Below are 19,018 nucleotides of genomic sequence, written 5' to 3'. Positions count from 1 at the left end.
CAAATCATCTCGAGCCATCAGACAGAAAGGCCAGCAAAGAAATCAAGCATCCTCCAACAGAAAACAAGAAAAGATGCGAAAGAAGAGAAGAGGGAAGAACTGCAGAGCTTTATAAAGTTAACAAAGGAAGACAAAAGAAAAAGAGGAGGGTGAAGAAAGAAGTTGAAGGGAAGAGAAACGGTATCCAGAATCGTAGGGTCATAGAGGAAAGAAAGAGGGGAGTAAAGAATAATATAGCATCATTACACCATCCGCCGCGGCCATCGCTATCGTCATCGTCCTATCTAAGCCAATGCAACCAAATAAAAGAAAAAAGTTGTGACTACATCAACCACCTCAAATCAGTCTCCAGATCCCGCAGCCTCTAGCCGACGGTGTTGACAATCTCCTGCGCCTTGGTCAACGACTCCACCATCTGCTGGCACTCCTTCCTCCGTCTGACTGTGTAATCAGACTCCCTCAACAAATCATCCACGCTGTCTAGTTTATACAAGTTCTCGAGAAGTTCTCGTTGCATCTCGTCTTTTGTCAATCTATAAATGATACCGCGGTTAGTATTCCGAAAACAATGATAGCTGGTTGGAAACACAGGCGTCGACTTACTGGACAAGATTCAACATGATAGCTTTGGGGACCATATCAATAACTGTTCGCTTCACGATATTATAGTAAGACTGGATGAGCAGCTCTATAAGAAAAAAGTATCAAAGTGGTTAGCGCCTCGATCCCTAAAAAAGCGACCAGATATTCAGATTAATGGTGGTAACATACTAATAACCTCAACTTCAATTCCTTCTCGTTCACTAAGAGTTCCCGAGGCCTTCAAAGTTGGTGGCGGTGGCTCCATAGCTGCCATCTTCTTCTTGTTCTTGCTTGCAAAGAAACTGCCAAAGAATCCAGTATTCTCCTGAGAGTCCAGACTTGGTGCCGGAGATTCTGTGCGCGGCAATGGTTTCCCAGTTTTAGGGTCAACTTGGACTGGTTTGGCGGAGTTGTGCTTCTCATTGACGATTGCCATAGCTCGGTGACCGTTGAGGAAGTCGGGGTGACCAGTATTGATGTAGCAGCTTTCCATGGAGACAAGGTCGACGACAAGCTTGTTGGTTGGGGCCATGGCCTTCTTGAAAAATGTGATAACAACCATGCTGAACTTCTCCTTAAGCATAGGGTACCGTCGGAATAGCTATACCGACTTTATTAGCTAAAACCCGATAAAATTGAGGATAGAGGGTCTAACATACCTGCTTTTGAAGCAACTGGTTCAAAATCCTGATCAACTCATCATAGACAAGGTTGATACACTTAACACTAGGCTCTTCCAACCTCTTAATTTGCTGCTTAACGATCAACTCGAACGCTGTAGTTCCCACAAACAGTGCAGGACTCGAACCAGACGAGTTGTACAAAATTGTTCGGATATCGACATCCTTCACCTGGTCAAACGGATCAACAGCTTTAACACCATTGGCATAAACCTCATGGAACACAAAGCTGATACGGGCACCACCGGACAACTCCATCGAAGTTAACTCCTGGTTGTTACCGTCAAGAACTGTCCGGTATTCGTTACAGAATTCCGTTATAATATTGAGAAGTATATTCGAGCTGTTACCAAGAATAGAGTCGCCAAGACCTTGAAGTTCGGTAGCGTACTTTTGCAAAGATGCGGAAATTCTGTTCTTGATCTCAGGAAGTGTTTGCTTGATGTGCATCATGAGAATCAAGTTGAGTTTCCGTGCCAAGTATGGGGTACCGCAATAGAGAGCTTTGTTCCTGTACGACTTGTGGTTTTCGAAAAAGTTCTTCTCGTACTCAAGAGCCGCTTGAATCGGTTTCTTATTCTCGATATCACGTTGGCCACGGTTAACAACTGGTACGTATCCAAGACGTAGAGGAATGATTCTGCCGGCGAGAATATCGACAACGTCGGTTCCATCGTCCATAAGATCGATCTTGGTGAGAACACCAATAGTACGTTGACCTAATCCCATATTAGCACACAACCCTCAACTCTTGAGCATGCGAATAGAATACATACCCTCAGGGTCAACTTCTCTTGCCAACTTCAAACCATCGGAGTTTGCCAAATCGGTGTTCGCCGCTGTAACTGCCAGAATAATCGCATTCGGCTTGCTGATCTGCTTCAACACCATGTCCTTGATCTGCTTCTCAATATCTTTTGGCTGATCTCCAACTGGCACCTTTGTCAAACCAGGCAAGTCGACTAGTGTCAAAGTAAGAACGTTGGGAGAGTATATCCTCAACCCGATGGGTGCAGGCGAGATACCGGCATTACGACCAGTTTTAGCTTCGGTTTCCTTAACAATTTCATCACGGATCTTGTTGAAGTCGTAATACTTTTGGCCGGGAATGTGAAGGAACTCGCCCCACTCATCGAGGTTAGCGGCGGAGTCTGTGCTGCCCTTGAGGCCGTTATCATTGGAGTCGCCGTTGGCAGAGGGGTTATTGGTACCGGCAGCACGGTTGATCAGTTGGAGGACCTAGAGACAGATGAGAGGGTATCGTAAGCTCAGAGAGTCCTTTATGGGATAATGGAAAATATTCGTAGTAGGAAGTAGTAACGTACCAACGGCCGTCTGGTGACGATACCAGTACCTCTTGGAAGACTGTGTTCCAACATCGCAACGTCAGCCCAGCATTCGCCTCGCAAGCTCACCAGTAAACTCTCTGGCGTTATGTAACCTACAAATCTCTTCCGACAATATTTTCTAATACGGAACTCTTTCCTGACGATTGAGATCCGACGACAACAATCTGTGGCAAGTCTATCGGGTTTTGGACCTAAAAGAAAAAAGAAGCGTCTCTTATCAGCTCCACGAGGTCTAGAGAAGCTAAAGCTCCGAACAAAGCTACTAGGCATCGTAAAGAAGGGTGGTTGTAGGACGTACTCCAACCGTCGCAAAGACATCTTGAAGCTTGTTAACGGTAGTGATAAGCTGTGGGTCGTTGACGCTTTGCCTGTTGACAAAACCATATCATTTAGCTATCCCTCTATTGATAGTCTCAAGCAAGGGAGCATGGGGGAGACAAACGAGTAGCCCTGCGACATTTTGACAGGTGGTACAGCCGAACAGGCTCGATGGTATAGCAGCGATGTGGGATGAAGATGAAGATGAGATGAGGAGAAAGGTTATAAGAGACAAAGAGGCCAACCCCTTTCCAGGCTTTACTCCAAAAGGGGATGTCGTCGACTGCTGAATGTAAGAGGTATGGTATGGTATGGTCTGAACGAGGAAGCAAGCTGTTACGTGGTGGTGGTGTTGTTAGCTGTCTCGCTCCGGTCTTGGCGGGCAGATCCCAGCTGGCAAACTGTTTCCTGGCTGACAGCTGCGACTCTCTTGTGACTTATTCGACTCTGCTCTGCCCTATTTTACGGTACCGGCAAAGGGGGTCGATATATATACAGGTTCAAATCACGTTATGAAAAGCTTACGCCTTCGTCTCTTTGTTTTTTTGTTGAGAGAGAATCGATGACATACGCAAGCTGGCACTGGTACGCAAGCTGCTGTCGTAGCTTTGTCCCACTTGGGCTACCAGGCCAGGTCACAAATACACCAAATACTCACAGTACTTTCTTCTTCTGACCCCTCGTAAATGATACATACGGGACAAAGTAAGAGGCTGGATATTTAGGACGATATATTATTGTTACTGTTAGTCGGTTGGTTTGTTGGTTAATGCCCATAGACCTCGTCTGATGTATACCCTCTATCCCAGTCGTTGTCGGTATCTCGTATTAAGCGCGAGAAACCTGATTGCCACTGGCACAATCCACCACTGTCTCAAACAGGCCATTTACGCAGTAGGGGTTCGAGTTAGAATTCTCTCATGGTGGGTGGATAGGTAGGTAAGTAGTAGAATACACATTCATGTCGTTGAAGCAGATTACACCGTGCCGATAACATGCTAGGTCACGTAAAGCAGAAGAGACCTGCGGAAAGAGACAAGAGAAGGAATAAATATATCATCTGTAGAAAGGAAACATAATCCCATAACCGATCAATACTAATAAGAATCACGAATGACAGAGAGTAAGAAAACACAAGAAAAATTTAAGAAGGTGAACAGTCAAAGGCAATGCAGCAGGAACAGTGGTGACAGTCGGATGAAAAGATACAATGAACACCAGCTCCTGTAGTGGAGCGAGGTAGCCAAAAAGGGAGGGGAGGCAAAGGGGATTAGAGGCCCTCATACCCAAGAGGAATGGTTTTTATTTTAACCCCCGGCCTTTGCATTGCGCCTGCTGTCGCCTCATATGTGTATCCTACTCATTTTTCATCTCCATGATGTCCGGAGTGTCGAATTCCACTTCCTCCCATTCACACCCATCCTCTTCAGGTTTTGTCGGCGGCTTCCCAGCTTTTCTTCGCTTCTTTGGTCGTTCATTGACAAACACTGGCCCTGCCCACTTATTATCACTCCTATTACCGCCACTACCCCCTATCCCGTGATGCCATCCCTCTCCCCCATGGCCAACCCAGGCAGATCCACTCTATAAATCGCCTGCGACGCCATCTTCCTCAACTTTCATGCTTTCGTCGGCAGCTTCTCCGTTGGCTCCACTGCCACCTGCTAGAACTTTTGTTGATGGGTTTCCGTTCGTACTCCCTGGCGTGATGGCAATGACTTTACCATTTTCATCAACGAATTCAAAGTTATAGCGGGAGAGCAAATGCGGAATGGCTGATAGTTGAGGGCCATAGCGCGCGGTGTTGTCATAAAGTTCAAAGAGCGGTACAGCGAGGAGTTTCATGTTCTTTGGAACACTCAAAACTTCTAAACAGACGTAAAACAGAAAAATTAGTAAGCCGTACGGCCGATAATTTAGTGGGGCTGGTGAAATTTAACGTACTACTCCTCGGCAGATGGATAAAGTAAAGCTTCTTAACCTCCTTAGGCCTTGTGACGTGGGCAGGAATGAACGGGTAAAGGAAAGTCTCGAAGTTAGGACGCCACCATTGGGCAAGCGTGTCACCGATTTCCCATTCGTCGTTTACGCCTTCGCCCGAGAATTGGTTTCCAACTGGGGCTAGTCGTTCGTTAAGACGGGCCTTGAATCCGGAGATTTCGTCCTCTTCGGGTTGGAGGTAGTCGCCGGGTCTATCCATTAATTAGCCCAGCTAAACTCCCTGTAAAGCAAAATGGGAGAAACCTACAGCTTGAAGAAAGCATTCGCAATCTGCAGCATTAGAATATGCGGATGGCAGTGTTCATGGCAAACCAGAATTCCCTCACATGTTCTTCGCATGCCATGTTTCTCGTAGTGCTCTTGAAGGCGTTGGAGACGGGCGAGGACCGAAGGGTCTTCTTCTGGTTGATTTTCCTTGGTTCCGAAGGTATAGTTCGAAAGTGGGTATAGACGAATAGTCTTTGGTTGATTGGCAGAGAAGTCTGGAGGAATGATAGGACTAGAAAAGGCGTTAGCTTGACCTAATGGCTTGGATGATCGTGTCATTGTGGGCAGGTAAAAATAGTGCAGTAGGCAGGTTGATGGGGAGAACCGATGAGATCAGATCAGATGGAATGAAATGAAGTGGAGGTATTCTTACGGGTAGCCCGACTGAAGGGCGCCGCTTGTAATGGTAGACATTGCTGAGCTAGATGTTCAAACTCTTCTCAAAGAGGGTCTATATGTGTCCCTCAACCCAAAGACCACGCTTCTCGATCAATCCAAACCAGCGACAGAAGCTGCTGGACTCGGACAGGAAGAGAGAGAGAGAGGCAGGTAATAGTACCCAATGAATGACAGCGACAAGGTTTTTGGGGGGCCTGGACTGGGGGGAGTTGGTGTACTTTGATTGAGGTTGGGTGACGATGTGGTGATGGTGGTTGGTTGAGGTTGATGAGGTTGAGGTAGAAGGTTGAGATGGATGTCAAGCCAAAGCCGGCTGGGAAGACGCGACGTTTGCGACGGCTGCCAAGAACAAGCTTAAATGCAACTGCACAACGAAATTTGAGATTTCAGCTTCAACTTCAACTTCAAATTCAACTTCACAGTTCAATCTCAATTTCAACCGTATCTACAATTCATATTGTAAATAAGGGGAACTAATATGATACTCCGATAACATGGAATCCACACTACCGCACCATGAATCCTTCGCTTCAGCCGATGCCTACATCACATCCCTCCTAAACTTCACATCATCCACCCCTCTCTTCTATCAACTCGTAGGCGGGGTGCACATACTCGACTTCTTCACCTCGTCGCCTCCACTCTATGATTCAATACTCCCAGAATCCTGGCGAGATTACTTCGAAACCAAATCAATTGATGAAATACTCGAAATTCTCTTTCGAACAGACTTATCAACTGTTCATCCAGAAGGAATCCCGGATTCGCTTTACGAATTTGCAGAAAATGTCCAGAGGCACGAGTTACTACGAGAGGTCGTCAACAATCTTGGTGAAATTGAGGATCAACATAAATTAAATAGACAGAGGAAACTAGCTCAGGGAATGAACAATAAAAAACTACATGAGGTCTGTCCCTCTACTGTATTGATCTTCTTACCAGTTTATGATTTTGGTGAGCAGAGCTAACGCCGGGTATATCATTCAGTAGGTAGAACATTTCGCCCGCTATTTATCTACGCTCCTTGCTTCTGTGGCCACAGATTCTACTGGCGACTCAATTACCCACCTTGTAGACTTTGGGTCAGGGCAGTCTTATCTCTCCAGGATCCTAGCCTCACCGCCACATAACCTCGACCTCGTAGCCGTTGAATCCAAAGCGAGTAATATAGAAGCTGGGAAGCTCCTAGATGAAAGAGTTGGATTAACGGCAAGATCGCAGGGGAGGACTCTTAAGGAGAGCCTAAACGGCGCTGAAGCTAAAAAGGGTTCGATTAAATACGTTCAACATATAATCAAAGATGAGAGTATGAAAGAAATTTTAGAAGCCCTTGAACAGTCTGAAGATGAAAATAAGACTGAGAACCCAGGACTTATGATCATATCACTTCATTCTTGTGGGAACCTTATTCATCACGCCCTCAATGCTTTAATCGCAAACGATGAAGTCAAGGCCGTCGCTGTTGTCGGTATGTTTTCTCTCCACCACGTTTTGAGTAGATTGTAAATGTAGTGTATGGCTAAGGGATTTATACCACTAGGCTGCTGCTACAACTTAATGACCGAACGTACTGGCCCAACTTACAAGCCACCCTATCAAAAATACATTCCAGCAGAAAATACGCCCATTCCCTCTAACTGTCTTAACCATCACTTTCCGCTCTCCACCCGCCTATCTTCACAATCCATAACACTCAATATCACAGCAAGGATGATGGCCGTCCAAGCACCTCGAAACTGGACACAAGCTACTAGCTCCGACTTCTTTAAACGTCACTTCTATAGAGCGTTGTTACAGCGTATATTTTTCGAAAAGGGCGTGCTAAGTGCGACAGAGCCATTGATTGTAGGGAGCCTAAGAAAGGCCGCTTATATGGGATTTTACGAATACGTAACCTCAGCTGTGAGAAAGATATTGAATGCTGCAAGTGGGGATGTGGGAAGTAGTGTTGGTGAAGGCGTTAAAGTGAAGATTAAGGAAGCAGGTTTGGATAATATTGGAAGAGAGGAGGTGGAAAGTTATGAACGACGATATGAGAAGGGACTCAAGGAATTGAGCATTATGTGGACATTGATGGCGTTTTGTGCGGGGTGTGTGGAGAGCTTAGTGGTTGTCGACCGCTGGTCTTATTTGAGGGAGAGTGGCAAATGCAGGATTGTGAAAGTTGAAGCGGCATTTGAATACGGGATTAGCCCCAGGAATCTGGTGATTGTGGGGGTTAAGTAAGGTTGACGGGGGTATGGGTCATATGGAAACTACCGGGCGAGAGCGACTTATTATAGCCGTTCACTGCTCTGTAGCACAAGAACAGGAACAAAAGTTTATTCCATCTTGCAATCGTTACTGAGAGTTGAGTATTTCTGGTCTCGTTGAGTATTTCCCAGAATACTTTTAAGTACCGAGTTATCCTGCCCGGATTGCTTGGATATATTTCCAAATTCCCATGTCGATAGATTCGATAATATGTCCACCAAAGTCAACTGATCACGAACTCGACTATATTCTTCGCAGTCACCAATAAAATAACATTTTAAGACAAATTTGCAAAGCCCGGCTGGAAATCCGACCAATAATGCTTAATCATTATACACCACCGAATATGTACGCTTTCGAATATGCTTCAAGGTCTTGCTGCTCCGTTTATTTTCCGGTCCGTAGTGCCTGAACCCATTCGCTTACCCCAGTATACCATCGAAACGCCAAGCGAAAATGCAACGGAACATTCCACGATGAATTAACGCATTCTTATTCTTTTACCTCTTAACTTTCGTAGCCATCATGTGTTTCCCTTCACATATGATTATTGTGGCGAGAAGACTAAGTAAGGTAAGTGATTGCTAGTAGTGGGGTGGTCATGGCCTTCTAGAAAGGTTGGGTGGTGGAACTTGGAACAGGGATTGGTAAAACAATATTCATCCTATCTTTTTTTTTTTCCCTACCACTGTACGAGTATAGTAGTAAGATATTATGAGAAGCTAAAGCGACCTGGTCCTGGAGAGGACACGCGGACATGTTGAAAGACCTGGAGACCTGTTGCAGTTCATTTAGGCTGAGGAGCTTGTCGTGATTCTTGGCGAGCCGCATTCTTGAATTCTCTCGATCTTAAAGTCGTAACCATAGCTCAGTCAACCTTGCATAACTTGGCGGTCAGGGAACTGGTATGTTAAATAGATCATGATCGTGACTATAATTTGATGTGAACACTGACTTACTAAGTAATTCACCTTTAAAATCGGAGTTAATCATATAATTTCGGCCCCGATAGACATCACCACCTGACCGATGATGCAGAATTCCATTTGAACTCGCGATAAATTCTCGCCGCCATTCTATAGTATTTAACTACGGCTCAGAGCTAAGAGTAGGTTAGCAGAAATGTTATTGTTTCAGATAATACCCGGGCCCTCTTGATGTCGTTATGGATGCGTGAGCAGGGGACCCCTCTGATCCGGTCGATAACCAACCGAGAATATACGACACAGTATATTGCTTTGGCGCCGGAGAGCCACGGAATTGCTTTTCTACCTGAGAACTCGAGAATGCGGTCAAGTTGCAACATTTTGACATGCAAGATGCAACAAATGTCAACTATTTGCTTGGATCGGGGTAAGCTACTGCGCTTCGAGAGTTATGGAATGAATTACCTACTGAATCAAGTATCAATATTGGCTAGCGACTAGATCTTGTATAATATGATTCGGGGTAGTTATCTATACCCGTATAGATATCGGTATTAATATTGATGTTGGGTTTGCTCACCTTCTCCATGAAGCCGGCCGGACCATGTATGCATGTCTGCACGCTTACAATCGACTGACCGAAACCGACTGCTTGGCGCGGTCCCTGAGGAAGGTGTTCACAGGCATCGATTCCCGTCCTTTCCGCGCCACGCAGCACGAGTTAGCCCGGTCTTCTTCGCTTTTGTATAAGATCAGGTTCAGCTCGTTAGCTAGCAATTAGAGGTTAGACTAGTGCCGGCCCACAACCTGGTGGAATTACCCCTGGCTCAAGACCATTCTGCACGGGTGGAGCAATTGCAACCAGCCCGGCCGGCCTACCGAATGAATTTGATTGTGGGTTAGCTAGTGAGCAGATGCAATGCTGAGGAGGGTCCTTACTGTGTAGTTAGTTCCCGTTCATGATCGCACCTAAGAAGCGGTTGGTTTAAATTGATGCATGCGCAGTGCAGATGTGCACTGGTGATTATCTTCGAGTATTTTGCTTATAATGGGCTGACACCCGCCCGCTATCCTGCTCCCTTCTTCCTTCTCCCCTCCCTGGTCCCCTATTAGCTAGCTTCCTCGATTTGTTCGGGCATTTTAATGTCTCGACTCCGGTCGAAATAACCCTCTTGAGGATATTTACATATAGCCTGGCTCTTGATCATCGACGCAGCTTCCCCTATCTCTCTTTCTCTCGCTTTGTCAACCACGGGACTGGGACAAATCCCTGGGTGATCGTAAATCCATTCCGCTTCAGCTATAGCGACTCGTTAAGCGCTTGGAAGGAAAGAAAGAAGGAGAAAGAATGATGATCAACCCCAAAACCGCCTTCATGGTTCCCTACCGGATTTCAAAACCTTATTCTCTCCGCTCCTTTCTTCTCATCTGCCTTATCGTAGGGATATTCCTTCACATTCGCTCATATCTTTTCCAAGTTCTCTCGTCGGAGGCAGCATACATCTCAAATACTGTCAAGGCATCTCACCCAATTGAAAAACTCATCTTACAAAACTATCGCAAACACCAGAATTTCCTGAATCGCCAGTCGAAAACACCCGAAGAGGCGATCAAAGCTTACAAGAAACGATATCAACGCGACCCGCCATCTGGATTTTCGAAATGGGTTCGTTACGCTTTGGCGCACAATTCTACCGTTATCGATGACTACGACATGATTGAAGAACGGATTGCTCCGTTCCGTTCAATTTCTTCGTTCGATCTTACTCGTCGGATGAAAGCTTGGCAGGAAAGTGCCGATGCATTCGAAACCGTGAAGATCCGTGATGGAAAATTTGTGGATTGTGGGGAACAATACAAAAATAGCGTTGAAGATATCGTCGACCAACTTCCTGATATGGATATTCTTCTAAACTGGCTGGACGAACCACGAATTGTCGGGTACGATCACCTTCGCGATAGCAATAAAGTTACAATGGAAGACTATGCATCGAAAGATGCTTGGGAGATACTTTCCGGAAAGTGTCACTTTTCTTCTCAAAAGAAGGCGAAGAGGGATACAACTACAAAAGTTAAATATGTCGAAGACCCTAAGGAGGCATTAGATATCTGTACACATCCGGAAGCATGGAATCAGCACGGCTTCTTCAACTCTCCATCAAACTTTAGAGCGACGAGGAATGTTATCCCATTTTTCAGCACAACTAGTATGAGCACCATGGCCGATTTGCTAACGCCCGGCCTCGACTACGTGGACTGGCATTACATCGGTGACACTAAAACCGTCGATAGCACAAACTATACCGCCAAGAAGTCGCAAATGTACTGGAAGGGCTGGTCGACCGGGTCGTGGTTCAAAGAAACATCATGGAAAAGGAACCATCGTGTTCGCTTTGTCGAAAAGTTTAGGGATAGCTCAATGTTCAATATCGGATTTTCGAAGTATGTCCAGTGTGATGGGTACTGTGAGAAGCTTGAGGAGTTAGTAGGGTTGGTACCTATCGACCCACCGACTACAGGATTCGAATACAAGTTCGCCATGGATTTGGATGGGAACGGATATTCGGGAAGGTACTATCGATTGCTACTCAGCAACTGCCTAGTCTTCAAACAGACTATGTTTGAACAGTGGCACGATGATAGACTGGTACCTTGGGTGCATTATGTCCCTGTTAGCTTGGGCATGGAAGAGTTGGAGAGTGCGCTCGACTACTTTGCCCACGATGCGAAGGGGTTAGGGTATGGTGAGCAAATTGCGATGGGAGGGAAGGAGTGGGCGAAGAAGTCCTTGAGGCCGATCGATATGACAATATATACCTACCGGCTATTGTTGGAGTATGCGGCGCTATTTGAAGGTGGTGCGGAGAGAAGAATGGACTAGTCTTCCCTTCAGATGGAATTGAAGTTTTATGAGTGAGTTATGGGGGGTTCCTTATAAAAGGAGGCTAGCAGGCGTTAAAGGATTTCTTTTTTATAACGACGGGTTATAGTTGTATTCCGAGACGAAGCTTCATGTACTTAAATTTCATTTATTTTCACTACCATCGATCTAAAAGCAAGATCTTGTATATAGCTTACCCAATTTTCATACTATCTATCTAAGAAATATTTACCTATCTATATCAAACCATGCTACGCAGTCCTTACGCTAAAACCCGATACCATAAACTTCTAACCTACCTCATAACAAGCATAGATAAGTATATAGAAGGTAGTAAGCATATCTTCTACTTTCCATATCGTATTTCAAAATGCACCTCATCCGTATGATGTGTCTTCCCAAACCCCGCAAAAACTGCCCTCATCCATTCCGCATTCCTTTCAGTTTCAAAACAACCATTCATATAAATTACAACATCCTCTATTATCCCCATCAAGCTTTGAGGCTTCTCGTTACCTAACAAGGATGGATAGTCCAACGGTACTTCGAAAAGTACTATTGTATTCCCGTAGATTTCTGAACTATGCGGTTGTGGTGCGAAACGGTCGTCGAATACCGGATAGTCCTTGTTAGGACCTATGGTATAGACCACCGTGTCCGAGAGGAGTAAAGGTGAAGATGTGATATTGTAGGATGTAACGGAGAGCTCGGGGTCATCGGATGATGAGAAGTCGGAGTGCAATGAATTCGAATCCTCCCCTGGCCTTGAATCTTCTTTGTTCCCCTCTCCGTTTTCCTTTTGAGGCAGCTGGTCCGACCATGTTTGCTCGGGCTTTGGGATATTCATAACTATCTTTGGCATGCCGTTTCTCTCCATGCTGACTTCTAGTGCACCTCTGTCGAGTAAAGCATGTAAATGTAGCTTTGAAGCCACATCCTTCAATCCCCGACGTTTTGGGGCCGTCTGGTTGAAGATAAACCCGGAAACGCAGCTTGACGGTGTAAAATGCCAGAGGTTTCGAAGGTCATCGTAATGACGCTTTTGACGGAACGGCGTGGTTTGTAAGAGAGAAGCCCAGACTGGGAGAACACTGGCGGCAAGGAAGTGATCATGCCAGGGGATATGGTGGAGAATTTGCTCGTGGAGTTCGGTGGGTAGGGCAGCGATGGTGGTTGGCATGTTTACGTGATAGTGATGAATTGGGGTGGGTGGATGTTCAGGGGGGTTTGGGGAGGGTGCATGAGAAGGCGGGCTCGCTTATGCCGACGCCGATGGCAGGCTTGGGACTAAACCTCATCTGGTAATCCCCACCCCGCCAGCAACTAGCCGGACTATAGGTCCCCGCCATTACCTATCAAAAGCTTTATCGATACAGTCATAGCTAGCCCGTGAACGCTACCCAAACATCATACCTGGAATCTAGCTATTAAATTCGAATATCCATCAATAGTGATACGATATGGGTCATCTAACGACCCTTGCGACTTGGTATGCATTCCCTTCTATGTGACCTTCGTAGCTTAGAAAATCCAACGTTGCTAATCGGTACCGATATCCCACGCTCTGATATAGTTCGCTAAACCAGTGGGCCCTAGATTTTGAGGGCAATGCCGAACGTATCATCGAGAGTATTCGCCTTGCTAAGGCTGCTGGAGCTTCACTTCGTGTCGGCCCTGAGTTGGAGATAACGTATGTCAATTGGCTTATATCTTCATATATCCCGCTCTTGCAGGCAAGGCACAGTTGGTGACTGTTGTGATTTTGTGTTTGAAGTGGCTATGGATGTCTAGATCACTTCCTTGAAGGTATGATATATTGTCCTGGGGGTATTTTCTCGATGCCATGGGCTAATTGGGATTAGGCGATACCTATCTCCACTCGTGGGAGATGTTCGCTAGAATTCTAAACAACGAGGAGTGTCAAGATATCATCCTCGATATTGGAATGTATGCCGCCTCTCAGTCCCTCTCCACTGACTATATAAAAGTCCTAATTTTGAGGATCACAGGCCAGTAGCCCATAAGAACGTCCGCTACAACTGCCGTGTCATCGCTCTGAACCGTAAAATACTCCTTATTCGTCCCAAGATCTGGCTCGCCAATGATGGAAACTACCGTGAGATGCGATACTTCACACCATGGTCCCGCCCACGCCACACAGAAAACTACTACCTCCCACGAATGATCACGGAAATCACAGGACAGTCTCAAGTTTTATTCGGAGATGCCGTTATCTCCACACCCGATAGTTGTATCGGAGCCGAGACGTGTGAGGAATTGTTTACACCTGATAGTCCACATATTCCGATGGGACTTGACGGTGTTGAGGTTGTAACGAATTCCAGCGGGAGTCATCACGAGCTTAGGAAGTTGCATACTCGAATTGAATTGATACGGAATGCGACCTTGCAACATGGTGGGATATATCTCTATTCCAACCAGCAGGGATGCGATGGTGACCGGCTATACTACGATGGTTGCGCTATGATCATCATCAATGGAAAAGTCGTGGCACAGGGAACGCAGTTTTCATTGAATGATGTGGAAGTGGTTACCGCTACTGTCGATCTTGAGGAAGTTCGAAGCTTTAGGTTTGCTCCATCAAGGGGGCTACAAGCCGTTAACAACAGTAAAACTTACACAAGAGTCGAAGCGACGAAGGCATTGTCGAAGGGTGGAGAGTATATTCATCCGGCTGTCAAACCGTCGCCTGAGATTCCGGTTCGATACCATACACCAGAGGAAGAAATTGCACTTGGGCCAGCATGTTGGCTTTGGGATTACCTGCGGCGATCGGGAACGGCTGGATTCTTTCTCCCGCTCAGCGGTGGTATTGATAGCTGTGCAACTGCTACAATTGTTCACTCCATGTGCCGATTGGTTATCGAAGCCATCGAAAGAAACGACAAGCAAGTCATCTCTGACGTTCAAAAGATCACAAAAGACCCTTCATTCGTTCCGACGACTCCACAAGAACTTGCCAACCGTATCTTCCACACTTGTTTCATGGGGACTGAAAACTCTAGCAATGAAACTCGATCCCGTGCGAAGGAGTTCGCAGAGGCGATTGGTGCCTACCACGTTGATCTAAACATGGACACCCTCGTCACCGCAGTTAGGGAACTGTTTACTTTCGTCACCAACAAAAAACCTAGATTCTTCGTCCACGGTGGTACAAAAACCGAAAACTTGGCCCTACAAAACATCCAAGCCCGACTTCGTATGGTCATCGCCTATCTCTTCGCTCAACTCCTCCCATGGGTCCGCGGCTTCGAAGGCGGGCTTTTGGTCCTAGGAAGTGCGAATGTGGATGAATGTCTTCGCGGTTACCTCACCAAATACGATTGTTCAAGTGCAGATATTAACCCCATCGGTGGAATTTCAAAAACGGATCTGAAGAGGTTTATTGCGTACGCTAGAGATCAGTATGAGATACCTATACTTCATGAGTTTTTGACAGCTACGCCGACCGCGGAGTTGGAACCTATTACCCAGGAATATGTACAGAGTGATGAGGCGGATATGGGAATGACATATGACGAACTTAGCGTTTTTGGTAGACTGAGGAAGGTGGAGAAGTGTGGACCTTATGCGATGTTTACGAAGTTATTACATGTTTGGTATCCAAGATTGACGCCAGCAGAGGTAAGTCTTTTATGACTATGTTATCTTATTTTATCCAGTAGACTAATGATTATAATTTGAACAGATCGCGACGAAAACCAAGAACTTTTTTTATTACTACTCTATCAACCGACACAAACAAACTACCCTCACGCCTTCGTATCACGCAGAACAGTACTCTCCAGATGATAATCGGTACGACTTGCGACCATTTTTGTATCCAAGATTTTCTTGGCCATGGAAGAAGATTGATGCGGCGTTGGAACAGATTGAGAAGGTTGAGGCGGAAAGGGAGAAGAAGTTACAATAGAAACCCCGCACCCTTTCATTACTCAGTGTGGTCTAGAAATTAGTAAACTCGGAAAGGTAAATAAGGGTTTTAAACTTGTTATCGTTATACGGTAATTTAGAGCTGCTGTGAGAAAGGATATTATTGGGGAAGTTTTATTCTCGAGCTTATCAACTAGGTAGCATCATAATTATAAGAAAAAGTGCTTGCTGTTATTGCCTAGTCGATTATACTATAATCAAGAATAGTACTATTATGTACAAAGAACGGGAATTTTAAGCTCCTAGTTCTAGCACATCACGGGAATCCATTAATTTTTGACAAAATTTGCATTTTGTACTATTCTAGATCTATAGCTGTAGAACAAGATCTCGACTACTAAACGTTAGATACCTGACTTCTAAACATTATCCTTAAACATTATCCTTAAACATTACCCTTAAACATTACCCTTAAACATTATCTTTAAACATTATATTTAAACAGTAAGTCTAAACATTAAGTCTAAACATTATCATTCAAAGATATCACTATCGTGAATATTAGTATCGATCGTAAAAAAAAAAATTGTAAACCACAATTGCAAACTCAAAAACAATAATTATACACCCAACCGACCACCAAATTTGTGTATGATAACTTACATCGAGATTCTCATCTCACCCTACGGGTCAATCTTTGTTTCAGAGATCCGAAAAGATCTTTGGCCGCATTTACCAAGTGATCAATCTCATTTAAGTCATGATTCTCCTCATGATCCTCTTCATTAGCATCCCCGTCGCTCGCACTCTGTATCCGGACGACTGTCCCATGAGCGCTTTGATCATAGTTCACGAAATACCACGTCTCATTTGGGTCATCTTGCGTTCGATCCCTCGAAGTATCTGTGCAAGAGCGGTTTGCATTCCCTTTCTCCGAGCCCGGATCTGATTCCCGTTCGTCGGAGCCGGAGACTCCTGAACTGCTTTTGACGCTGTCGCTGCCGGTGTAGTTACCGTTTGAAGAGGAGTCGAAGTTTATAAATGAGGATGAGCTGAGCGAGGAGGTTGAGGCCCCGTCAGTGTTTTTGTCTTCAGCATCTTCAGTCCATTGGCAGTTGTTCGAAGACTTGTGTGAGAATGGATTGGTTTCCACTTCCGTCCCTTCCTGTTCTTGTTTCTCAAGTGTCTCCAAGAAGTAATTTTTCCATTCAGTGTTGATGACTCCCTTTTCAACCATCCTATCTATCCACCCAGCTCCAATCCCACTTTCACATAACCCGCTGTCCAAATGATGAAGTACATCATGCCATCGGTTTTCGAAGAACTTTCCACAAGCACAGTAGTTCCACATCCATGCGAAATTACGGTTAGCATGAAGATTAAAAAAATGCTCTTCCAGATCTTCTACATTGATAAACCGCGTTCCACAGGGGCGACATAAGAAAGGAGTTGCATCCCAGTTTGTTCGGAATAAACTCTCGTTCTCTACACGACCTGGTGAAGAAGTGTATTGGGATGAAAAGAAGTGTCTGGTAGCCGCGAGGTGGACGAATAAAGTTTTCCCATTGGGGAACATGGCAAGGCAGTGTCTGCATTTAAATTTTTTGGGACGGGCTTCTTTGTCTCCGTCTCCCGAACTGGGTGGGTTGAGGGGTTCGGAATTTGATCTTGTAATTGGATTGTTAGAGAAGTGGGGATCTTCAGAATCGCTATCATGGTCGTTGCTGCTGTTGGATTCAGTGGTAGGGCTCCCAGTTCTGCTGACATATGGGGTGTAAGGATCATATAATGTATCTTCATCGTCAGTTGAGCAGACTAGAGTTTCAGCTGGAGATTCACCTCCAGAAAATTCTGTTGATCTGCTGAGTTCAGGTACATCTGAAGATGCCATGCTAGGGGCAGGGGCAGTGGTATAATTGGCTTCATCTCCTCTTGCTAAATTTGATGGCGGAATATGGGATTGGCGGCTAGTTCTTTGACTGAGAATAGATGCATTTGATTGTTGGGTGGGTATACTCGAAGAAGCCGGATGACTTGACTCTTCTGTCGATTCTGAACCGGGGGTAGAATTGAAAGGAGGGGGTTCTTGAGATGCAGATACAAAAGTGACATTCACCTTGCTTCCGGTATCTCGATGAAGCTTATCGAGTTCAGTCGATGGATCCCTTTTGTTTAGCAAATTATGCATATTCCATTCTTCATCGCTGTTGAAGAATAACTCGCAGGCTTGACAATACCAATGCTCCTGTCTTCGCCTGTGAGCGGCGAGATGGTCAATAAACTTGAATCCAAACCTGACTTGGCAGCCCTCGTAAGGACAATAATAAAGATTGTCGCTGTAGTCGTCCTCGTCGTCGTTATCTTTATTAGTTTCCTCATTTCCGGAAGAAAAGCTAGGGGAGCCGAGGTTGTCCTTAGTGTATTGCATACGAGCATCATGAGTCTCATAGAAAATATGTTCCATGAATGATTCATAAGTGTCGAAGAATTCACGGCAAAGATGGCAGAACAAATGATGCTTCATACGTTGGTGCTTCATTAGCTCCCGACCAAAGCTGTAAGATTGACTGCATCCCAGAGATCTGCAGGTCATTAGCTCTGGATTGGATAGACGCGAATCTAGGAGGATTCTTTTGCAAGCTCTCTTGCCTGGGCGTATAATGGAGAAGTAAGAGCCCAGGCTGGAAGAGTGCATGTATAAAAGGTTATCTTCCGGTTCAGATGTAGAGACTGAATCGATATCAAGATCTGAGTCGTTATTGATATCATCGAAGTCTTCAGAACCGTGTGTCGAATACTCTTCAGACTCTGATTGATCTGCCCAATACGACTCTGATAACTGTGACCAATCTGATTCCGATTCTAGCTCTTCTAGATTTGATGAGTGCCCTGAGCACGAACACAAACCCGAATTTGGATTGGGGGCAGTCTCGTGCCCAGATTTCTGGTCGGGGGGTGAAAACAATGAACTCGGACCAAAACCAGAGCCAGGACTAGGACCAGGACCGTCAGGACCAGGACCAGGACCATCGTGACCAGGACCGTTTGAATCGGAATCGGAATCGGAATCGGAATCGGAATCGGAATCGGAATCGGAATCGGAATCAGAATCAGATTCAGAGTCAGAGTCAGAGTTAGAATCAGAATTAGAATCAGAGTCAGAATCAAAATAAGAATCAGAATCGAGTGAGGTCGAGGAGCTTGAGCTCGAAGTCGACCGCCAAGATGAAGATGAAGACCTAGAGGAACCCGAAGAGCTTGAAGGACTCGGAGGCGGAGGCCAATGCTGCGCCCTCACATCCTCCAAACCTCCATCAATCTCTCTTCTAATTTCCTCTGCCATCTCCATCAACATCTGCAATCTGGCTTCCTGGTCCTCATCCACAGTCTCCAATACTTGTCTAACCGGAGAATTTCCACCTTCCTCCTCCTCCTCCTCCTCCTCCTCCTCCTCCTCCTCCTCCTCCT

The 19,018-nt window shown here is 45.5% G+C and overlaps 7 protein-coding genes across 7 annotated transcripts; 3 read left to right on the top strand and 4 right to left on the bottom strand.

Annotated features, from left to right (window-relative positions):
* Positions 1-364: 364 nt before the first annotated feature.
* Positions 365-3,070, bottom strand: AOL_s00007g394 (uncharacterized protein; the record flags this gene model as incomplete). Its single annotated transcript, XM_011120295.1, has 9 exons — positions 365-533; positions 604-688; positions 772-1,183; positions 1,242-1,981; positions 2,039-2,501; positions 2,588-2,627; positions 2,708-2,802; positions 2,910-2,979; positions 3,054-3,070. 9 exons carry the CDS (start codon positions 3,068-3,070, stop codon positions 365-367), a joined length of 2,091 nt encoding a protein of 696 aa, XP_011118597.1.
* A 1,443-nt stretch (positions 3,071-4,513) lies between these two features.
* Positions 4,514-5,476, bottom strand: AOL_s00007g393 (uncharacterized protein; the record flags this gene model as incomplete). The annotated part of the gene is made up of 3 exons (XM_011120294.1): positions 4,514-4,797; positions 4,874-5,121; positions 5,178-5,476. 3 exons carry the CDS (start codon positions 5,474-5,476, stop codon positions 4,514-4,516), a joined length of 831 nt encoding a protein of 276 aa, XP_011118596.1.
* Positions 5,477-6,090: 614 nt separating this feature from the next.
* On the top strand, positions 6,091-7,822 carry AOL_s00007g392 (uncharacterized protein; the record flags this gene model as incomplete). The annotated part of the gene is made up of 3 exons (XM_011120293.1): positions 6,091-6,504; positions 6,587-7,064; positions 7,137-7,822. The coding sequence occupies 3 exons, from the start codon at positions 6,091-6,093 to the stop codon at positions 7,820-7,822; spliced, it is 1,578 nt and encodes a 525-aa protein (XP_011118595.1).
* Positions 7,823-10,123: 2,301 nt separating this feature from the next.
* On the top strand, positions 10,124-11,656 carry AOL_s00007g391 (uncharacterized protein; the record flags this gene model as incomplete). Its single annotated transcript, XM_011120292.1, has 1 exon — positions 10,124-11,656. The coding sequence occupies one exon, from the start codon at positions 10,124-10,126 to the stop codon at positions 11,654-11,656; it is 1,533 nt and encodes a 510-aa protein (XP_011118594.1).
* A 346-nt stretch (positions 11,657-12,002) lies between these two features.
* AOL_s00007g390 (uncharacterized protein) lies at positions 12,003-12,836 on the bottom strand (the record flags this gene model as incomplete). The annotated part of the gene is made up of 1 exon (XM_011120291.1): positions 12,003-12,836. One exon carries the CDS (start codon positions 12,834-12,836, stop codon positions 12,003-12,005), a length of 834 nt encoding a protein of 277 aa, XP_011118593.1.
* Positions 12,837-13,116: 280 nt separating this feature from the next.
* Positions 13,117-15,590, top strand: AOL_s00007g389 (uncharacterized protein; the record flags this gene model as incomplete). The annotated part of the gene is made up of 6 exons (XM_011120290.1): positions 13,117-13,145; positions 13,230-13,346; positions 13,431-13,462; positions 13,519-13,603; positions 13,666-15,301; positions 15,366-15,590. 6 exons carry the CDS (start codon positions 13,117-13,119, stop codon positions 15,588-15,590), a joined length of 2,124 nt encoding a protein of 707 aa, XP_011118592.1.
* Positions 15,591-16,223: 633 nt separating this feature from the next.
* Positions 16,224-18,905, bottom strand: AOL_s00007g388 (uncharacterized protein; the record flags this gene model as incomplete). Its single annotated transcript, XM_011120289.1, has 1 exon — positions 16,224-18,905. The coding sequence occupies one exon, from the start codon at positions 18,903-18,905 to the stop codon at positions 16,224-16,226; it is 2,682 nt and encodes an 893-aa protein (XP_011118591.1).
* Positions 18,906-19,018: the final 113 nt, after the last annotated feature.

This window comes from Orbilia oligospora, assembly GCF_000225545.1.
Source record: "Orbilia oligospora ATCC 24927 unplaced genomic scaffold scaffold00007, whole genome shotgun sequence".
Classification (NCBI taxonomy): domain Eukaryota; kingdom Fungi; phylum Ascomycota; class Orbiliomycetes; order Orbiliales; family Orbiliaceae; genus Orbilia; species Orbilia oligospora.
This window is presented reverse-complemented; position numbering and strand designations above follow the sequence as displayed.